The 20,366-nt window shown below is 55.7% G+C and overlaps 2 protein-coding genes across 3 annotated transcripts in view; both read right to left on the bottom strand.

Annotated features, from left to right (window-relative positions):
* Positions 1-445: 445 nt before the first annotated feature.
* Positions 446-1,803, bottom strand: LOC135330699 (interferon alpha-inducible protein 27-like protein 2A). Its single transcript, XM_064525228.1, has 5 exons — positions 1,648-1,803; positions 1,281-1,328; positions 1,155-1,193; positions 758-919; positions 446-681 (listed from the first exon to the last, which is right to left on the bottom strand). The coding sequence occupies exons 2-5, from the start codon at positions 1,285-1,287 to the stop codon at positions 608-610; spliced, it is 282 nt and encodes a 93-aa protein (XP_064381298.1). The 5' UTR covers positions 1,288-1,328; positions 1,648-1,803; the 3' UTR covers positions 446-607.
* A 5,342-nt stretch (positions 1,804-7,145) lies between these two features.
* Positions 7,146-20,366, bottom strand: part of KIAA0319L (KIAA0319 like) — a 34,046-nt gene continuing 20,825 nt past the window's right edge. The window contains exons 10-21 of one of the 2 annotated variants that reach the window (XM_064525229.1): positions 19,479-19,707; positions 18,262-18,385; positions 17,553-17,685; positions 17,229-17,377; positions 16,744-16,895; positions 16,397-16,535; positions 15,889-16,048; positions 14,717-14,859; positions 13,874-13,996; positions 13,233-13,323; positions 12,786-12,877; positions 7,146-10,759 (exon numbers count right to left, since the gene is read on the bottom strand). In XM_064525229.1, the coding sequence (XP_064381299.1) occupies positions 10,572-10,759; positions 12,786-12,877; positions 13,233-13,323; positions 13,874-13,996; positions 14,717-14,859; positions 15,889-16,048; positions 16,397-16,535; positions 16,744-16,895; positions 17,229-17,377; positions 17,553-17,685; positions 18,262-18,385; positions 19,479-19,707 (1,723 nt within the window). In that variant the 3' untranslated portion in view covers positions 7,146-10,571. The remainder of the gene's footprint in view (positions 10,760-12,785; positions 12,878-13,232; positions 13,324-13,873; positions 13,997-14,716; positions 14,860-15,888; positions 16,049-16,396; positions 16,536-16,743; positions 16,896-17,228; positions 17,378-17,552; positions 17,686-18,261; positions 18,386-19,478; positions 19,708-20,366) is intronic. The other variant, XR_010392706.1, reaches the window with a different exon arrangement.

Raw genomic sequence — 20,366 nt, forward strand, 5'->3', positions numbered from 1 at the left:
TCACCCCAGCCAGCCCAGTGCTACCCGGGGCCACCTGGGTCTGCCTGGGGCCACCCCCAGCCCAGCCAGTGCCACCCAGTGCCATCCAGTGCCACCCCAGCCCGCCCAGTGCTACCCGGGGCCACCTGGGTCTGCCTGGGGCCACCTCAGCCCACCCAGTGCCACTTGGGGCCACCCCCAGCCCAGCCAGTGCCACCCAGTGCTGCCCAGTGCCACCCCAGCACCATCCCAGCCCACCCAGTGCCACCTGGGGCCACCCCCAGCCCGCCCAGTGCTGCCCCAGCCCACCCAGTGCCACCTGGGGCCACCCCCAGCCCGCCCAGTGCTGCCCAGTGCCACCTGGGGCCGCCCAGTGCCACCCCAGCCCGCCCAGTGCCACCTGGGGCCGCCCAGTGCCACCCCAGCCCGCCCAGTGCCGCCCGGCGCTCAGCAGCCGCTCGCCCGGGAGGGAGGAAAGCAGAACGTCTTTATTTGGGGGCTCAGGTGCAGCCGGAGCAGCGGGGCCGGCGGGGCCGGCGGGGAGGGGCTCAGCGCGGGGGGGCGCAGCGAGACGCGGCGGGGTCCGGGCGGGGGTCCGGGCGGCGGCGGCGGCGGCACCGGGGGGGGGTCACAGCAGGGCTCCGATGACGGCCCCCACGGCCGAGGTGGCCGCCTGCGCGGCTCCGGAGAGTCCCGCAGCCCCTGCGGAGAGGAGAGACCTCAGCGCGGCCCCCCACGGCCCCCCCCCGCGCCCCCCCCCCGCGTCCCCGGCACTCACCGACGGACTGCAGGAAGGCCACCAGCCCGCCGGCCGCCACCCCGCCGCCGTTGGCCACGGCGGCCGAGGACATCATGGCAGCGGCCGTGGAGCCGGCCGCGATCCCGCCCTCGGTGAAGCCCAGCGCCGCCAGCGCCGCGGGGACGCCCAGGTTAGCGACGCCTGCGCGGCGGAGAGCGCCGGTGAGCCCGGACCCCCGGACCCCCCCCCCGGCCCCGGACCCCCCCCCGGCCCCGACCCCCCGCCCTGGCCCCGGCCCCCCGCCCCGGCCGCAGCCCCCCCGCCCCGGCCCCGGCCCCCCGCCCCGGCCGCAGCCCCTGCCCCGCTGCCCCGGGGGGGCGGTGCGGCTCCCCCGAGCGGCGATTTTCTCTTTACCCCGCGGGCGCCGGTGCCTTACCCAGGCCGGTGACGGCCCCGACGGCCGCGCAGACGAGAGCTGCAACAGAGGGAGACACAGCGGCGATCAGCGGCGGCCCCCCCCGCCGACCCCCCCCGGCCCCCCCCGACCCCGCCGGCTGCTTACTGATCATCGCGGCGGTGCCGGCTGCTGCGTCGCCTCCGAGTCCTGGCCCTTGGGGGAGCGAAGCACAGGACGGTTCCCCTGCGGCCCCCGCAGCAGCGCTGCCCGCGCCCCGCGGAGACCCCGGCCCCCCGCCGCCCCCCCGCGCCCCCCGCAGCAGCACCGGCTCCCCCCGATAACCGCAGCGGCCGCGGCTCGGCAAGCCGGCGGCACCGGCGAGCAGAGGCACCGGCAGCCCCGCGGCTCCCGCAGCGCCGCGCCCCCGCCCCCCTGCACGGGGGGGGCTTCTCCCCTCGCCCCCAGCCCGCAGGTTCTGCTCCTTCCCCCCGGCAGCGGCCGCGGCCCCGGGCCCCTCCGCCGCGCCGCCGACCTGCTCCGTGCGCCGCCGCCGCAGCCGTCTGCGGGGCTCGGCCGAGCCGCCGCCTTTCCCCGCGGCGTCGGGTGACGCAGAACGAAAGCGAGCGCGGAGCCCCGCCCGCTGCCGCCGAGTTTCGTTTCCCCGGGCCGCGCGGCCGCCGCGCCGTTAACCCCTCGGGCGCCGTCGGGGCGGCGCCGGGCGAGGCCGGTCAAGCGCCCTCGGCCCGTCTGGGCTCCGCCCGTCCCGCTTCTCCGCTGCGTGTTTCAGACCGGGACTCCCCAGGCTCGGACGTTTGCCGCTTTCCGAGGGGCGACGCGAGCTGCGGCGTCGCGGGGGCGCGGGGGCACCGTCCAGGCCCCGCTCTTCCCCCGGGAGCGTCCGCACCGGCCAGGCCCTTTCCCGGGACCACGCACGGGGCGACGAGGCGGTGCCGTAGCGCGCGCCGCTGCAGCTGGTTGAAGGGGACCAAATCCAGTTGCAAGTTGATCTGGTTCCTTTTTACCAGCCCCAGGGACGCACGGGGTCTCCGGCGGCGGCGGGGGCGGCGGGGGGGGGGGGTCCAGCGCGGGTCCCCCCCGAGGACACATACTTCTAAACATTCCATAACGCCGGCCGGCTCCCTATGGGCATATGAAGAAGTATGTAGGGTTGGGAGGGAGAGGCTGGCGCCGTCCGCCGTGTGCTGCCGTCGCTCTCGCAGCGTCCGTCTCGGCCGCGGCCCGCCGGGACCTCGGAAGGAGAAACAAAGCGGTGGTGAGGCCCGAGGCGGCGCGAGGGGCTCCCTGTGCGGCCCGCGAGCCGGGGGCACCGCGGGACCCCCCTGGCCCCCGCTCTGGTCCCTGCTCGCGTCTTGGCCCTGGTGGTTGACTCGTGTCCCTAATGGTGTCAGGGCCAAGGTGGGGGGAGCAAAGCCTTTAACCAGCCGGGGGGGGGGGGGGGGTCAGCATGGTGCTCCCCTGGTCCCCGTCTCCTTTGGGCCGACGCTTCCCCAAGGCGTCTGGCTGCGAGGACGCTCTCGCCAACCTGCCCTCGCTTCGCCAGGGGTTTCACGCGCCATCCCAAAAGCCCCCGGCCCCCCCGGCTTGGACACGCAGCTCGAGCGCTCTCCTGGGGCTGCAGCCGCGGGGGGGTCCCGGCCCCCCAGGCACGGCGGGCGCGAGCGGAGCCTCGCAGCAGCTCGGGGCGGCGATGGGCAGCGCTGGCGGGACCGTGCGGGACCCGCAGCCCTGGGCCAGGGCCCAGCACCGGCTGCCCCGGGGCACGGGGTGACGTGGGGACACGGGGGGGGGGGGGGTGGGATGGGTAAGCCCAGCACGTGCCAGCCCTCCGTCCCGGGGAGGCGAGACCTGCAGCGCCCGGCCCAAAAGCCGGCTCAGCTGGGCGCCGGCACCAGGCCGAGGTTTTGGCTGTGGCTCCGGCTGCGATAAGCCAGGCCCCGTCGTGGGGACAGCCACAGGGTCCCCGTCACCCGCCTCTCCCTCGAGCCTTGGGGACGCGGGGGAGATGCCGGCACTGCGGGATCCCCCCGGAGAAGAGGCAGCCGCTCGCAGGGAGCCGCCAGCGCCTGCGTCCTGCTGCCGCGTGCGGGCAGTAGCAGCCGGTGCTGTGCGGGGGGGGGGGTCCTGCACCGCGGGCAGGGGAGGTCCTGGGACCGCCCTGCTCGACTGCAAGGCCAGGAGACGGGCCCAGGCGTCCTGCTCCCCCCCTGCTGCCCTTGGATGGGTGGATATGGCTTCACCCTCTGGAAGACGGTTTTGCAGCGGTCTCTGGGGGTGGAGACCGCAATTGGGGGGGGGACGGGGGATTTCCCGGCAGGAGCACGGGGGAATCTCAGCCCTCGGCGCTGGAGCAGGCCGAGAGCCCACGGCCGGGGCAGGCGCAGCCCCGTCGTCGCAAACTCCCCCACGCAGCCGCCCCGTCACCTTCCTGCCCCTGAACTTCCTCCCAGGGCACCGGGTGCAATCGCCGGGTGCAATCGCCGGGTGCAATTGCCGGGCACAGGGCGCAGTCCTGGGGGCCGCCCAGGAGCCGCGGCTGCAGCAGCCCCGCGGGGGGGGGACGAGGGGTGCCCGGCGGGGCCGGCGGCGGGGCGGCTCGGGCGGGAGAGGCCAGGCGCCAGCCCCAGACTCGCCACCGCTGCCCGGGCCGTGACTCAGCGCCGGGGCCGTGCCCACACGCCGCAGCTCTCCGCAAGGAGCCGGCGGGGGCCGGCGGTGCGCGTCCTGCACCGGCCCCGCGAGCGGCAGCGCCCGGCCAGTGCCGCGGGGCGCAGGGCCCTGGCAGCGCCAGCACGGCCTCGGCCCCCCGGGCCCCCCCGCCTGCAGGGCCGGGCAGCATCATGCCCCCGCGAGGGCAGCCCCGCGCCCCCCCCGAGGCCTGGCTCTGCTCAGACGCCCGGGCTCCGAGGAGTCGGGGGCTAAAGCGTCCCGGGAGCCGCAGGCTTTCCTGCCTCTCAGCCCAAGCCACACTCTCATGGGGACCTGGCAGGGCCGCGCGGCTCCCGGCGGGCTGCACCCAGCACCCCGGGGTGGCCCCGGCCCTCCGCGGAGCACCGCCGGCCCCTCACCGCGGCCTCGCGCCCCGGCTCGCCCTGGGCTGCGGCTCGGCCCCGCTGTGCCGCCCCGGTGCCCGCGGAGCTGGGGGGTGTGAGGGCACTGCCACCTCCCTCCGCAGCCCGGGCCACCCCAGCTCGTCCCGGTCCGCCCGCGGGTGCCCTTGGCCACGGTGGCCTCTCCAAGCCAAAGCCTCGCTGGCCCTGGGCTGCCCATGGCCTCACAGCTCCCGCGCCCGCCCGGCTCGCGGGGCGCTGGGCACCCACGGCCTCGCAAGGCAGCGGCAGCAGAGCCGGCGAAGGGGCGGCCGAGCCCGGCCTCGCGCACCCGCACGGGCACCTTCGCGGAGCCCAGGGCAGCCCCGGCCTGGCTATAAAAGGAAGCGTCTTTCCTCGCCGCTCGGCCCAGCGCCGCGTGCCCGGCCACGCGCTGCGGCCGCTCCCGACCGGGGACGCTTCCAAGTTTCACTGCCCGTCGCCCGGCCCCGGCCTGCTGCCTCCCACCAGCCCCGCGGAGCCCGGCAAAACCCGCGCCGGCCGCTCCATGGGCTCGGGGCGCCCGGATAGAGAAAGACCGAAGTGAAGGCGACCGGGGGGAGGCGGGGGTCAGTGCATGGGGCCGGGACGGGGGATCCCGCCGCCCCCGCGCCCCACCGCGCCCCTCCGCGCCCCTCCGCGCCCCCCGGCCGCCCGCCCGGCCCCAGCCGCCGAGATGCTGCTGCCGGCGCCGGGCGCGGACGCGGCTGAAGGTGAAACGCGCAGCCCCGCGCAGCCCCGCGGCTACTCACCGGCTGCCGGCGGCCCCGCTGCCCGCTCGCCCCGGCTTCGCCCCGACGCCGCTCCGGGCTGGCAGCATCCTCGGGCCGGGCTGTGCGCGCCGCGGAGCCGCTCCGCCGCCGGCAGCAGCGCCGCAGCGGGGCGCGGAGCCCGAGCTCGCCCGGGCGCCGGCGGCGGCGGCAGCCCCGAGCCGCGGCGGACGGTCCCCGGCGCCGCCCCGGGACCCCCGAGCCCCGCGCCGCCGGCTGCGGCGGGAGTCCCCGGGCTTCCCCGGCGCCCCCGGGGCGGCTCCGCCGGGGCCGGGCAGCGCGGGGCTCCCCGCGCCGGGGCTCCGCCCGCCCCCCCGGCCCGCGGGGCTCCCCGCTGCCCCCGGGCCCCCCGGGCCCCCCGGGCCGGGCCGCCGCAGACGCCTCGCTCCGGCCACCGAGGGGCAAAGTGAGCGAAAGCGGCGGCGTCCCTCCTCCGCGGTGCCCGGCCGCCTCGGCGCCCTCCCCGCCCCGGGTGCGCGCTGTTTGCCTGCTATTTTTGGCAGCCTCCGAAGAGCTCCGCTCTGGCTATTAATAATGAGAGTGCGAAATTCGTTTGGCCTCTCCTATATAAGGCAAGGTAGAGGCTCAGAGGCGGCTAAATATACTGGCGCGTGCGGGAGCGAGCGGGGAGGCTTTGGCACCGCGTGTGGAAAAGGGATTGTTTGAACAATGGAAAGACGGACTCGCTCGGCGCGCGGGGCCCTGCGCGGACGGACGGATGGACTCGCCGAGGCCCTCGGGACCCCGCGGGCCGGGTGTGCCGCGGCCGGGGTCTCGCGGGGGCTCCGGTGGTGCGGCGAGCTCGCCGGGGATACGTGGGGATGCACGTCCTCGCTTGCACGTTAAACCCTGGGGTGAGGGCTGGGGTTGCTGCGAACACAGCCAGCCGGGTTGTGCCCTGGCCCCGCTGCCGGCCCGGGGGAGCCCGGCTGGGAGAGGCGAAGCAGCGGCTGTCCGGGGAATCCCGGTGACAGAAGCCATGGAGAAGCAGTGCCAGAGCCACACGCTTGTAGCAGGGACCGTGCACACCGCGGGGCGAGAGCGTGCCGAGAGTTACATGCAAGAAAGTCCGTAGCCCCGCAAAGAGTGGCGTCTCTGTTTGTTTGGGGTTCTTTGTGGTTGGCTTTTTGTTTTTTGATTTTTCATCTCTCTCTAGCTGCTGCTTCGGCTGGGGTTGCTCGGAGGCTCTGAAACAACCCCAGAGCCGAGCAGAGCCCCTTCCTCCGGACCAGACGTGCTCAGGGGATCCCTGCTGCCGAAAGCCGCTGCTCCAAGCGCTGCCCTCGGCCCGGGCCTCAGCACCAGCCCCCCCAGCGCCGCGGCCGCTTGCCCACCCGCGTGCTGGTGCAGGGCAGCAGCAGCCGTTTGCCTGCAGCGCAGTGAGACCCCGGCGAGTGCCCACCACCACCGCGGGGGCAGGGACGAGGAGCCCCCGGCGCCGGGAGGCAGCGTTTCCTCGGCCCGGCTGGGAGCAGCGGGAGAAGGGCAGCTCCCGGGAGAGCTTCAGGCACTGCCGTCAGGGCCCTCCTGGCTGCAGTGGTGCTAAAGCAGCCAGGTAAGGCGACAGCGGGGCAGCCTGGTTCGTCCCCTTCAAGGACTCCACTGCCTCGTAACTGTTCCTCTGCTGCCCGAGGAGGTACAGTTACGCCAGGCATGGGGGCAGCTTGAAGCCTGAAGCTTCTGCTAGTTCGCCTTCCCCTGAAATCCACCGTCCCCGCGTGTCTCTGCTTTGGGGAAGGGCCCTGGCAGACAGGCTGGAGCCCGCCTGCCCCCCAGACCGCAGCACCCCTGGTTGGGCTGACACAAAACCCCGGGTCAGGATACGAGTGCAAGGTTCATCGTAAGAGACTCGGCACCTGCGACCTTCCCTCCTGCCCCCTCGGCGAAGGCAGGGAAATCAACACGTCGTGGTTGCTGCGCTGAGCTGAGCCCCCAGGCAAGCGGCGGACTTGGCCGTCCGTCAAGCAAGCGCCCGGCCGCCCCGGGAGCTGGGGACGGCAGCAGTGGCCACTGCCCAGCGGTGCGACCGAGCCCCTGCGGCCTGGCACGGGGGAGAGGAAGGAGGAAGGACTTCCCCTTCGTTACGGAGTACAGCACAGCACAGTACTCCACGGGTAACCAGCCCGCAGCTGAAACTGGAGAAAGAAGCAAGCTGAGCAGCAGCAAAACATCTTCCCTGTTTATTTGCAAGAAACATTTGTTTAAAAAAAATTTACTTTCAGTCTTGATCCAAGTAACACTACAATCAACAAACATTGTTAAACCGAAGCTCGGACAGGCTGGGCAGCCCCCGGTATACAGAAGAATGAAGAAAAGATTTAAGAGCAAACTTATTTTAAAACTAGATTATGACAATTGCCCTCAACATGTTAAAAAGTGTTCAGAGTACAGTTATGTTAAAGAAGAAAACAAAGTCAAGTTAAGCTGACAGCTCATCTAACAGATGTCTCAGCTCTTAACTTCCACACATGGGTAACTTGTAGCCAGTGTCTCTAATTGTGCAATCCTAATGCATAGCAATGCAGAAACTTCCCCGCGCAAGGTCAAACTAGGCTCCTGGTACTCGGGTAACGAACAAGCAATGATGTTCGCGACGCTAAGGGGGAGGAGGAGAGGGTGGTAAAGGGTTTTAAAATAACGCATTTGTTCTACACACCCCCCTTGGCAGCAGGTCTGTGTTAAGAGAGCTGCCCCCATCGCCAGTGTTACGAGGCTCCTGCGCGGGGCCAGAAGCGGTTGCCGTCGGCGTGCGAGGGATCCTCCTGCCCTTCGGCTTCACATCCCTTCCGACCCGACTCCCGGTGCGGAGCGCGGCTGCCGTGCACCTCTTCTTCGCAGCCCCCGCGCGGGTGACAGCTCAGGGGCACCGCGGGTTAACAGCGAAGTGCGGGAGAGGGATCCGGGCAGGGGTGGCAGCTCCACGCGAGACGCTGCACAGCCAGGGAATATTAATGGGAAAGCAGACCTCCGACGGGGAGCCTGGCACTGTGCTCCGTCACAGACCTGCACCACGGGGTGACAAAGGACTAACGAGCGAGGACGCTGTCCTAAGGGAGCGGCTCAGCGCCGGGCGCAGGGAACGCCACGGCCGACTGCGAAACCCAGCTTCCACCCAGAGGCAGGACACACCGCTTCTGCCGGCCGCCCGCCCGCCCGCGGTGCTGTCAGCTGACAAACATTTACGTTCAAGTGCTTTCGTTTCCCGCAGTGAAACACAAGGAGGAAGAAAATAACCCCAGCTAAGCAAAGGTGTTGTCACATAATAGCTGCACCGATTTTAATTCTTCCCTTTTCCGTAACAGGAAGCCAGGACTAGCTTAAAAGCGCCCTGTGCGTCTCCTGTGAGGGTACTGATCTCTGCAGCAAAGAATGCCCGAGAGCTCAACCACTGCAAACAGCCCTGATTCACTGCAGAGAGGGCTTCCCCAGGCCGGACACCAGCAAAAGGCTCAAAGAAGCGTATGCCCCAAGAACAAGGAACAGCTAAAGAGTACAACATGGCTCCTCTGACAATGTAAAATAACGTCAGGCACAGGCACAGGCCCAGGCCCAAGTCTGGTTAATCCCTGCAGCTTCAAATCTCATTTTCTTTTAGTTTGTTATCTCGCATCCAAAGGAAGGGAAACACTTCAGAGGGTGGAGTCACTCTAGAGTTAAGCGTCTGGCCACGCGTACAGCTCGCAACAATAGTTTCAGACAAGCACTTGGCTGTGCCCCTTTAAGGCATGGTAACTGGAGCATCCTGGTGTCACGCCATCCCCGTGTGTGGTCCGAGGCGGGCTTGGGGGAAGGAAGAGTTGGGAGGAAGAAAGTGCAGGAGGAGCAGCCCCGGCCGGGGAAGCCCAGCTCGGAGCGCCAACCACAAGCGAGCCGGAGGGCGGCCTGCGCCGTGCCGCAGCGGAGCGGGAGGCAAGTCCCGGGCCTGGCGCAGTCGACGGGGCACAAGACTAACGCCGTGGTACTCACCGAGGATGACACAGGCTCCAGTGCTGGTGCCGGGGGAAGACAGCTGATTGCCCGGAAAAATAAAGTTAGCAGCAGCCACGACTACATTCAGTGAGGAAACACTCCCTCACTCTCAATAGTGTTTAATCTTCATCTAGCTCAACACAAATCAGTAGTGCAGCAATATAAATACAACCAAGGAAGTTAAAGCCTTCTGGCTTTCATATCCCCCCCAAAGCCAATGAAACGGGTTTCCAGTTTTAATAAATTAACACAAAGAAAGGCAATAAGCTGCCCGCCCATCCCTGGAGGAGCAGTGCATCCTTCATGCCAGTGAGAGGCTGATTGCTGGCCAAGGACAGGGGTGCGGCTCATGAAAGCAGCACAGTGAGATAAAGAAGCAGGTACAGGAAAGGACCACCACACACCTGATTCCTAGAAAGGCCTTTCCCAGAGTCTAAGCAGCAGGGAAACATCACCACTGGCTGCAGCGCTAATGAGGTGATGCCCACAGGCCCCGAAAGTTCCCTTTCCACCGGCTAAAGGCCCTTAAGTGTGCACTTCGCACTGTGCTAGGAGCACACAGGGTTACCCAGCCACAGCATGAGGCCACTAAGCTACCAGCCAGAGGGACACAGCCAGCTGCTGGGAATCAAAGATATCAACCCTGGGTTGTGCAAGTTTTAAGAAAAAGAAAAAATCTATGGCATTTCATCATCAGGATACAGCTAGTAACATCCAGATTCATGGAGGGCTTGGGGACCTATGGAGACTGCTGGGGCCACTGAACAACATCTCACAGCTTTGGAATTAAGCCAACCATCAGATGCAGGTACCAAAGGTGGGTGTCCCCTCCCCGGCTCTGGTACCCAGCAGGAGAGCTTGCTGCAGAAGAGGGTCTCCTAGCCCACTGAATTAGCACAGACAGGTCAGTTTTCCACATTTGAATGGGCACTGTGTCATTGACACTCCCAATGAGAAAAGCCTGACAGTAGTTTAGAACAGCTACAAAAACCTCTCCCAACTGCAAGTTGATGGAGTGTGACCAGAGAGTTTAGATTCCCCCTCCTCTACACTCCAAAAGCAGCCAGTGCATGTGAAAGGACAAGTTTAAATTAAAATAATGCTTAAATGATTAGGGAAGGTGGGAGTAAAAGAGGGGAGTTGTTCTACAGCAAGAGTAGCCTTTGCAAGGCTACTGGAGCCTGAAGGGAGCTCAGAGCACAGCTGAAAGCACAGCCTTGACCTTCCTTCTCCAAGGAGCTCCCAAGGCAAATGACCTGGAAGTCCTGGGTGTTATCCTCTGCTGCAGTCTGAGGTGGGCTAGGAGTGTCCTGTACATTCACAGTTGCTCCAAGTGGTTAAATTGCGCTGCATTCCAGATGCCAGCTCTGTTTTTTCCTGACGAATAGTCTGTGGTTCACAGTTGCCTTCTCCTCCCTTTGATTTCCCTTGACATTCAAATTCAAGTACAACCAGTTTTAACTGAATGAAAGAAATCCACAAAGTTATTTTCTGTGAAACAAGTTAGCAGCACAGTCCTAATCAAACTGACCTCCAAAGGCCCTTATAGAATAGGGATAGGAGCAGCCTTCTCTGCCATAGAGCTCCAGCAAAAAACCGCCTGGGAGAAGCTATAGGATTTCCTCCCTCTGGTTCTTGGGTTTGAGCATCACTTGTCCATTGCGCAAGGAGCCATTCTGGCTGCGGAGCAGTTTCCCTTTTTCCCGGTCAGGCCATGTGAAGATGGCTTCATCACTGTCCAGCTCAGACTCCGAGTGCATCAGGCTAGTGTTGAGGATCTGGGCTTTCTGTCTGCCACCTTGGAAGGAGAGAGATTCCCATGTTAAAAATACTTTTAATATTGGTCACCAAACACACCTTATTTCACTCCCCCTTTAAGTCTCATTCTTTTAACATGTCAAAGGGGCAGTCTAATCAATAGACTTTCCTGGAACTGTCACTTATTCCTTCAAATGTTGAAGACAAAGACAAAGTGATCCTGTTTAAGATAACTTGGCATGACAGAGGTCACACAGACATTTTGAGATATTGCAAAGCACAACACACAGGTAGGGAAACAAATTACATTACCAAAAGGGGCTGTGAGAATACATAGGATCTTTGTCTCCCTGACTTTGCTTGGGGGCATTGTTTAGAAAGCTCTCTGAGGGCGAAAAGCTGTAGTAAAGAGAATATGCAGGTGTGTGAGAGAAGATCACTGTGTTCTTACTATCCTCCCTACTCATCTCTGCTTCTCTTGCCTGCAAGGGAAGAGAGATAAATTAATGGGCTGAATTTAGATTAATGCACAAGGAGAGGAGAGAGACATTTACTGATACTGTCAGCAGAGAAAATACTTAAATTTAGCTTTTCCTTAATGGAGAAATGCAACATCTCCTCTGCTAGCAGAATGCTCCCTGGACATATCTAGCAGGGAAAGACTTTAGTCAGCAGCCAGCCTTGGAAGAAGCAAGATGAGTTTAGTTACCAAGAGAGCAAATGGTTGAGGCACATTTGCTACAGACTGCAGAACAATGAGCCCTTTATTTAACAGTGGGACTCTTCTGTGTGAGCTGACAGATGGTCGGATTAAAGCAGAGTTGGGTGCTAAGGAAGGAAAAAGCACCCGCTTTTCTTCAAAGGTATCTGAATTGTGCAGTTGGGATGCCTGATTCTCAGAGGAATGATCTGATCAGCTCTGTTGCTGCAATGTCCTCCAACGCTGTCCTTAGGCACTGCTCACTTTGCTGGAACACCATTAAATGGGATAAAACTAGGATGAGCAATTATTTTCCACTAGCAAATAAGGATTAGCGACCACTTTCCATGCACTGTTAAAACAGCCCCTCCTCTTAATACAAGCAGGACAAATATTATTCGAAATGACTATTTCAACTGCTGAAATGCTACACAGCATTTTGTGGGCTGTGTTCTGCACACACTTTCCCACTTCTCCCTCCTTTCCTGATCAGTCAGCAGGTGACAAAGGCTCAGGGTTCAGGTATCAGATACAATCACAACAAAAACCCTCCGGTGGGAAAAAAACTCAATAGCCTTTGCAAAGCACCTGACAAGCACTCTTTAGGACAGCAATGCAGACAGGCAAACGCTGGCTAAGAACACTGAAGATGGCCTTTCTGGAGTGGGTAAATGGGCCCATAGCCACATGGAGTACTGAGGACTCCATGGGTCCCTCCCCCAAGATAAGCATCTGCTTCCTAGAAAGATTAAAGGATAAGCCAGAACTAGAAACTTCCAGAGCTTGATGCCTACAAGGACAAGAATGGATATATTTATAAGTCATTTGGGGTGGGGAAAATTTGGGGGAAGAAATAAAGACCACTGTCTCCAGGCCTCAATTTTCATGCTGCTTGGTGCCCTTTGTTTTATCAGCCAAAGTCAATCAGTTTAATGAAATGCTTAGTGACACCAAATCCATGCTTAGCTCTAGAGCATAGCCAAGAAATTGCACATCAGCAAGAAGCAAACTGATTAAAACAGAGTAGCAGAACTTAGTGGCAAACTCTAGAGCAAGAAAAGTTAGAGTCAATACCAATTTTTGGACCTTTTGGATCAGTGAACAGTTTGCATGTATCCACATACTACCTCTATGATAGAAAGTGGAAACACCAGGACTAAGACAGTTTCAGCCTTGATTTCTAAACCAGAGTTAGGTAACTCAACTAAATGCTCTGCCTACAGATCTGAAACAAGCTCTTAGATCTTCTGAGACTTGTCTGTCAGTGCCTAACATTAAGTTTGTTTCACTCCGTGATTTTAAGTCCACTGAGGAGGAGTGTTCTTAGTCAGCATTCTGGAAATGCTGAGCTCTTCTCACGTTTTACCTGCTTTGGGATTTGGTTTTAACTCCAGGCTCTCTTGATCCGTTGCATCCAAAATCTTGTATTTGCTTTTTCTTTTGGATTTTACTTTTCGTCTAAAGGGGAAGAAAAGGAATTAAGAGGCAGGCCATTTCTGAACAAGCCAGAAAGAAAAAGCTCTGATCTTAAAAGCTACAGTACTACTTGCTTATTTCAGATTATGTTCATATCAGAAAGCAATACACTAAAAATATTGCTTTAGTGGCACATTTATAGGCAAATCTTACATCTGAACTGAACCCAGAGTCCTAGGACCTTATCATTTCACTTGAAACATCAAGGGACAAAAAGTAACATCAGAGGACTAAGCAGATGACCTGCTGGGACCATGGGCTTGAATCTCTTCCACCTCCTAATACAGCCCCTTGTTCTGAAGCACTGGTACAGTGCGGGTTATGGGCTCAGTCCCACCTCTTACAACAGCAGATCACCATCCAGGATAAGATTCCAAAGGCAACCACAATGACGAAAGATGCAATGATCACATACAGCACACTCCATTCTGAAAGCAAAACACCCCAGAGATAAAGACATTTTGGTACCTCATACAGTTGACCGTGTGGACTTTAGATGACTATTCTTGAGAAAGAAAGGCCTGACCCTTTGCTGAATTATAGAGCCTGCCATCCATCACTGACAGCACCACCTGCTCACCTAGGGAAGCCAGAGGTCTGAGACCCAGTGCTCAGGCTTCCTGTACAAGCCTCTTCGCCTTAGGGCATTTTTGACAATGTGTGTTGATTTACCAAATTTGCTTTTCTGTAGCAAGAAAGCCTCTGTAGGGGCATGATAGAAAAGGGGTTCACTTTATACACTAGGAATGGACTCAACACTTAGTGAGTGTTCATCAAGAGGTTCTGAAGAGTCACTTCCCTACCAAATATTCCCTGCCAAAGAGGTACAATTAGTGAGATCAAGACTGGGACTATCTCCCTATCCAAACATGATGTCAGAGATACTGGAAGAAAGCAGGTACTGTTATTCAGCCTACCCTGGGGTTCAAACACTGTTTACTTCCTAAAGATGAACAATCCCAGGAAGACTGCACGTACCACAGTTGCTTTCGCCATCCCCCATCTGCACCTTGATGAAATTCTCCATCCAGAACGGGTCACAGATGCAACGCTTGGTGAAGGAGTCACAGCGTCCATGCTCAGAGCAGTTCAACTGACATGCTAGGGACCAAAACCAGCAAGTTGAACTGAATGACTTATATGCCAGGTTGAACCAAGACTTATTTAATAATCTGAATCAGGGCGCAAAACCAGAGAACTTAAGACTAGCTTTTGAAGGAATAAAAGGCACAAAATTGTTAAGATCAGGAAATCATGAGAACAACTACTTCCCAAAATTCTACTTCACTCTATCTAATTGATCAGCACAAGATCCTTGTAGGTTTGAGCTCATAAGAGGAAAGCAGTGCTAATGTAAACTTGTAAAAATTTGATAGAGAAGAAACTTTTTTTTTCAGACTGATGTGTGCTGAAGAGGATATGAATACATTCACAGCTACCAAGTTCTGTAGTTTTATTGTTTGCAGTATGACACTCATTTTATTGGCTGTATTCCATTAAAACTATATTTTAGTTTCATAAGGATCAATCTGTTTTTGATTTTGAGAATTCTTGTTTTCCCAGCAACATTACAAGTAACCATTTATATGGCTATGCAAAAGAGAAGCTGAATAGCAGATAGCCATAATCACTTGGTAATTAACTGATCGGTTAATTCAGTCTAATGGACTTATTTTTCTGTTTCCCATTTACTAACATAAGAGAGCTATCAGCCTGGGGTGGGAGAGGCCAGCTCCTAGCACACATGAAGGCCCTTCCTCTTGCAAGCAGCTGGGGAAAGGGGAACTGATGTTAGCCCATACCACAGTAACTCTTACTTACTGACTGTGTTAATTTCTAATGCCCGAAAAATGAGAAAGTCTGACTGTTGTTTCCGGAGTTCATTTTTGAGTGTCCATGCGACCTCACGTCCTTTGAATATCTGATGGGGAGGCTGGTTCTTTACAAAAAAGACCATCTTCGTGCTGGAAGTCGGACATAAAAAAATATTGTATCTGCTGCTTCTCCAAACATCAAGCAGAGCACCATTTTCCCCCCATCTGCCATTATAGAGGGACTTGCTCAAAATCCCAAATTTATCTGAAGCCCAGACTTGCAGAAATATCAAAGCTGGCTGCACCTTGAAAGCAGTAATGGTATAGACCTGGTCATACAGTAGAAAACCCTTTAGGGCACCTGATAAACATATATTTTGACTGTGACAGCTAAAGTATTACAAGAACCCCTTACCTGCCTCACTCAGTGGAAGAATGGTGGCAACTAATCTGGTCATGGCAGAGATGGAAAGGCAATATTAAAAGCAAAAAGCACTGGCTCTTCTGTTCTGAACTCTTTTTTTTAAACTTTGCCATGGACAATGAATTCTGATTTTACTGTTACAGCAGGCAATGTGTGTGGACAGAAAGGAATCAACACATTACTAAAGCCAGGAAAGTCTCAAGTCTAATTGCAGATTTATTGCTGACCTGCTACGTAACTTTAAGCAAGTCACTTAAATCTTTTTCAGTGTTTCGTGTACTTTAAACAGCTCCACCTTTAGTAGAAATTAAGTGCATTGCACTTATTTCAACAGATTTCCACTCTGTTCTTGGTAAGTTAGTTCCCAAACCACCCACATTCATGTTCAGGCATCCTCAAATGCACCTAGCAGTAACAACAGACTGCTGCTAATATTGAAATAAGCGTAGTTCTTGCTATGACACTACAGAACTAGTCAGTGAAGTATTTTCTAGAACAGCGAACCTTCCAGACTAGACAGGCACGTAGCCATTTATGCAGAGGTGGAAAACTGAACTTGACCAGGTACTTTCATGCCAAAGCAGTATGGGCAGCATCCCGCTGATCCAAACCATCCCTCGTATGACATGCTGCTTATTGTATTTGGAGCTAAGCAACACTATCCACTCTGCTTCCCAACAGAAAATGATCCTTTATTCGCTATACTCTCAAGCAATCCCCCTCCGTGCACACCCGCACACACACACAAACCTTACCTTTGTTCAGTGTATGGCTGGATCTTTTGTACAGTAATGTCCGAGTCGAGGACCCCCAGCAGAACGCCTATTTGCCGGATGAACATACCCTTCTGCCTCTCAGTTAGCTGGCTGACATTAACATCCAGAATTATCTCCACAAGGTTATTTTTTCTAGGATCTAGGGACAACATAGGTGAGATAACACAGACCTTTAGAACTTCTCTTTGACAGCACAGATACAGTCAGGTTTCCACCATCTTTCCCAAACGTTTCTTCTTTGAACAAAAAAAGTATAGCATCTCACTGTAATAGGGGATACAGGTCTAGGATCTTTACAGGTAACTGCAAGCAGTGAGACTCAGCCCCCAAGAATTATATGAAGTTACAACCATTTCCCCAAAGGTTTTGACCATTTACACTCCCAAGCTGGACCTAGGGTACACAGTACACTGTCTCCAGAAAAACAGAGGGCTTGCTAACGCACTGCAGACAAACATGGGAAAGTACAACGAACAAATACACTCACCAGGTTTGACTTCCACCGTGGTCCTTTCCACATCACTCTCCCCTTTGGCATCTGTTACTCTGAGATGGAATGTGTAGGTTCCTTCCACCAGATTGGAGAGGAGAAGGATGGGATGATGGTCTGAGTTGTTTAAGACTTCCTTGGAGGTAGAGCAAAATAAATATCAGGAAACAGAGGATCAAACTAGCATGACATTGTCATCATATTTAAAGATATCGCTGAAAGGGTAACAGGAGAAATGATCAGCTTCACATTGCCTCAGGAACTATCTGTCAAAGCTACTTCTCACTGACTCTTTCATGGTGCTGCAGCATTGCAGACTCCCATTTAAAAAATAAAAACCTCACCCCAGCTGCAGGGCTCCCCTCATCCCGGGTCCACAAGTAGCTGATGATTCCCTTATCATCAGAGGATTTTGATCCATCCAATTCAGCTGTGTTTGTGGGCAGGGTGATGACAACATTTCCAGCAATCTTTGCAACAGGTGGCTTGTTTATCTCTAACCAAACAGAAAGAAATGAGTTGGAGAAAAATCTGTTAATGCCCAAGGAAGAACTATCCTACTAGATCTCTACTGTAACCCATAAATCCCTGTCTAATCCTGGGAAAGGGAAAGGAAATTAAGTACCATGGGATTCAGCTAAAGATACTGTTTCTCCAGATAAGGGCAAACCCCGGGCTTAGAGAAGGCCATTTCAGTGCCCTCCACCTTATTTTTCCACACATTCCCTACTCTTATGCTACCTCTGAACACAGGTTTTGCTGAACTGCTCACAGAGATGCTTGGGTCTCACATGACATCGCAGGCAGCTCTGAGCACGGCTGGACATACCTTCTTTGACAATAACGTTGACTGAGCTTTGGCTCTGCAAGTTCCTCTCATCTTTAACGGAGAGAGTAAATTCATATGTTCCAACTTGAAGGCCTGTTACGGTGGCAACACTGCTGTTGGCATTCTCCAGCTTGACACCATCTGGGCCCCTAACCAAAGTACAAGAGGATCAGTTTAAACCTTACATCAATCACTGGAGCTTACCTAACACCAAACAGGAGGCTCGAGCAGAGTTCATGGGATGCAAGCAGACAACTGTGTTGTCCAGAACAAAGAGCAAGATCCCAATACTTGCACAAGAACAGTCTGGAAGATGATACCCACCGTGTTTTCTCCCAGAGAAAGGAGACTATTTTCTGGTCATCTGAGCTCTTGCTGCCATCTAGAGTGGTGCTGTCCACAGGAAGAGTTAATTCTTTATCTGGACCAGCATCTGCCTTTGGGGGCTTATTGTTCTCTGGAAAAGGATTGCAGTATTTTTCATACATATGCCATAAAGGTGGTGCTTACTCCCCCAGCATTAAGAAGTTTCTCCACATGCCCTAGTCTATTTCTTGTCCATTATCTCGACCTTGTACTCAGAGAAAGTGAGGTAAAAAGCAGTTAAGAGTTTAGTCCAGAGTTTCATTCATACATCTGCAATAAAATAAGAATGAAACTCAGGAGTCTTGATTTTTGATCTCTTTTCCCGCTCCTGTTCCAGGACCCAGCACTATGGGTAGAGACAGCTCCCAGTAAATACAGCCCTGCCATTATGGTTGAATAATATTATATACAATACAGTCTAGTCAGTAAGAGAACCATCTATTAAGGCAATATTCCTAGAATCTTTCGTCGGTTTATTAGCAATATCCCAGGCCCAGGAAGGTCCCGAAGTAGAGCAGCTTTGCTGAAAGCAACACACAACTACTACAGGATTTAGGGCATGCTGTCAGAATGATGCTCCCTCTAAACACTGGCATGGAGGTGGCAAAAGCAGTCTTCATTGCTATCTCTATTAATTTACCAAAACAGTTCTCAAAGGGCAGCTTACCTGGCTGGACTATAACAGTGACCTCTGCAGTAGACTGGTGCCCAGCAGAATCTGTCACTATTAACTGGTAAGTGTAATCACCTTCTTGCATTGCAGAGAGCTGTAAGACTGGTGTCCTCACCCCCTTTGAGAAAACATAGTCACATATTAAGAAAATTCTTTACACTGATGATGACAGATCTGAAGAACTCTGCTTCTAAACCAGTTATTACCAGTAGATTCTAGGGGCTTATTATTAGCTCCTGTTACAGGCTCAGAAATCCATGCCATTTAAGAGAAAAGCAGCATGCAAGGCACTTACAGCCAAATTTGTACACAGCAACAAGGACGGTGTTGCAAGATATAACAGGAGCAACGTCACATAGGCATGCAGACCTTTTGAGACTCAATAGTTATCAATCCAAGTGACATCTCTGGGGAACCCCATACAAACACACGCTGTGAACCTGATCCATGGACTTTCTTATTCCATAAATGTGACTACAGAAATAACATTAAAAAAAAAAGATGGCACAAAGTCAAGTTCCTGCTTTATACTACTTAGGACTGAGGTGCATCTGGCTAGTATCAGCAAAAGTCAGACTCCAAGGTTCAGCTCAAAAGATCCAGTCCATCATATCTGCCCAGCTTAGGAAATGCATGACCTGCTACAAGACTTACCTGACTGGTTCATGCTGCGAATCTGAATGCAATCCTGACTGATAGTCAGCTAAAATATGATACAGTCTGGCTCCACTCCTGTTGATAGCACTTAAGCATCCATATTATAGCTGCATTGATTTACCCATCGCTGACATTCTGAGAAGCCAGCAAATGCACAAAGTGTACAGAACATGCTTCCCTTGCCGCCACATAGGTTAAAAAGAGACATGTTAGAGTGATCAAGTTGTGCTGAGACCTGCTGCAAAGGACATCAATCTTCAAAGCCATCAAGCTTCTGTCTCTCAACCTTCTATTCACAAGCAGCATTTAAAACTACCTTGCTCAAGAATGGAGAGAGGATGCCAGTGAAAACCTATGGCTAGACTGGTGTGCCAGCTCAGTCATTAAACCAATACTAACTTCATGTGTACTTAATTTTAAGTATATATTTAATCAACACATGCTTGCTTTGTAGGATAAGAAACATTTGCTAATAGCAATTTAAAAATGGTTTGATTATAGAAATAAGACAGCTAATGAGCAATACAGGATGAGCACAGGAGACTTCTACTGACCTGCATCTCCATCACCTTTCCTTTGCTGTTAGGACTGAGCAGCCACTCATAGCTGACAATGCTGTGATCATCGGTGCTCTGGTTCCCGTAGAGGGTGATGGAGTTCTGAGGCAGGGTGATCACCTGGTTTGGGCCTGCATTTGCCACTGGAGGATAATCCACTGCTTTGTTCACAGTCAGGCTTGCAGTGGTGGAGTTGCTGGCACCATCCGAGTCCACTACCGTTAGACTAAAGACAAAAAAAATGCTAACAGTGAAAAAATCATGATGACCAGAGTGGAATACAAAACAGAGGGAGGCAGCTGTCTGGAGTGAACTGATATGCAAGAGAAGAGTTAGAAACCTGAAGATACATTTAAGGACAGGACAGTAGGTTGTTTTTTGCAGGAGTGAAAAAACATGGTTTGAGGCAACTGTGCTTTTTCTGAATAGCAAAACACAACCACCCTCCATGCCTAATTACCAGCCTCAGTGCAATGCAAGAAATTTGGAAGTCATGCCCATCTCTGACTTGAAGTTTACCACCTGCTTCAGAGATAAAAACATGCTACTGAAAGAAGATCATCTGCTTTCACACTGCACGCAGTTGTGATGGAAAAGACTTCCGAGCACAACACTGCCTCCCAAAAGATGTCCATTAACATGGGCACTACATAACATCATGGCCAAACAACTGACTCACTATATTCTAGTTCTTGCATGGGAGCCTCAATGATAGAGTCTGAAAAACCTGCTTTGTTTTTAAGCACCTGGATTTGCTATCATGAGCATGAAAGCAGAGAATTAAAATACAGATGAGAAGATCATGTACTCTAAGCACCAAACCCTCTTTCTGACCCCTTTTTACTAAAACCTATGCCCAAAAGTTAAAAAAAAATCCCATATAGT

This window comes from Dromaius novaehollandiae, chromosome 23 (assembly GCF_036370855.1).
Source record: "Dromaius novaehollandiae isolate bDroNov1 chromosome 23, bDroNov1.hap1, whole genome shotgun sequence".
Classification (NCBI taxonomy): Eukaryota; Metazoa; Chordata; class Aves; order Casuariiformes; family Dromaiidae; genus Dromaius; species Dromaius novaehollandiae.

Excerpts from the sequence above, each read along its gene's own strand:
- LOC135330699 (XM_064525228.1), bottom strand. Across the intron at positions 920-1,154 it reads CGGGGCCGTCACCGGCCTGG|GCGTCGCTAACCTGGGCGTC; the intron begins GTAAGGCACCGG and ends TCCGCCGCGCAG. Across the intron at positions 682-757 it reads GGCCTTCCTGCAGTCCGTCG|GGGCTGCGGGACTCTCCGGA; the intron begins GTGAGTGCCGGG and ends TCCTCTCCGCAG.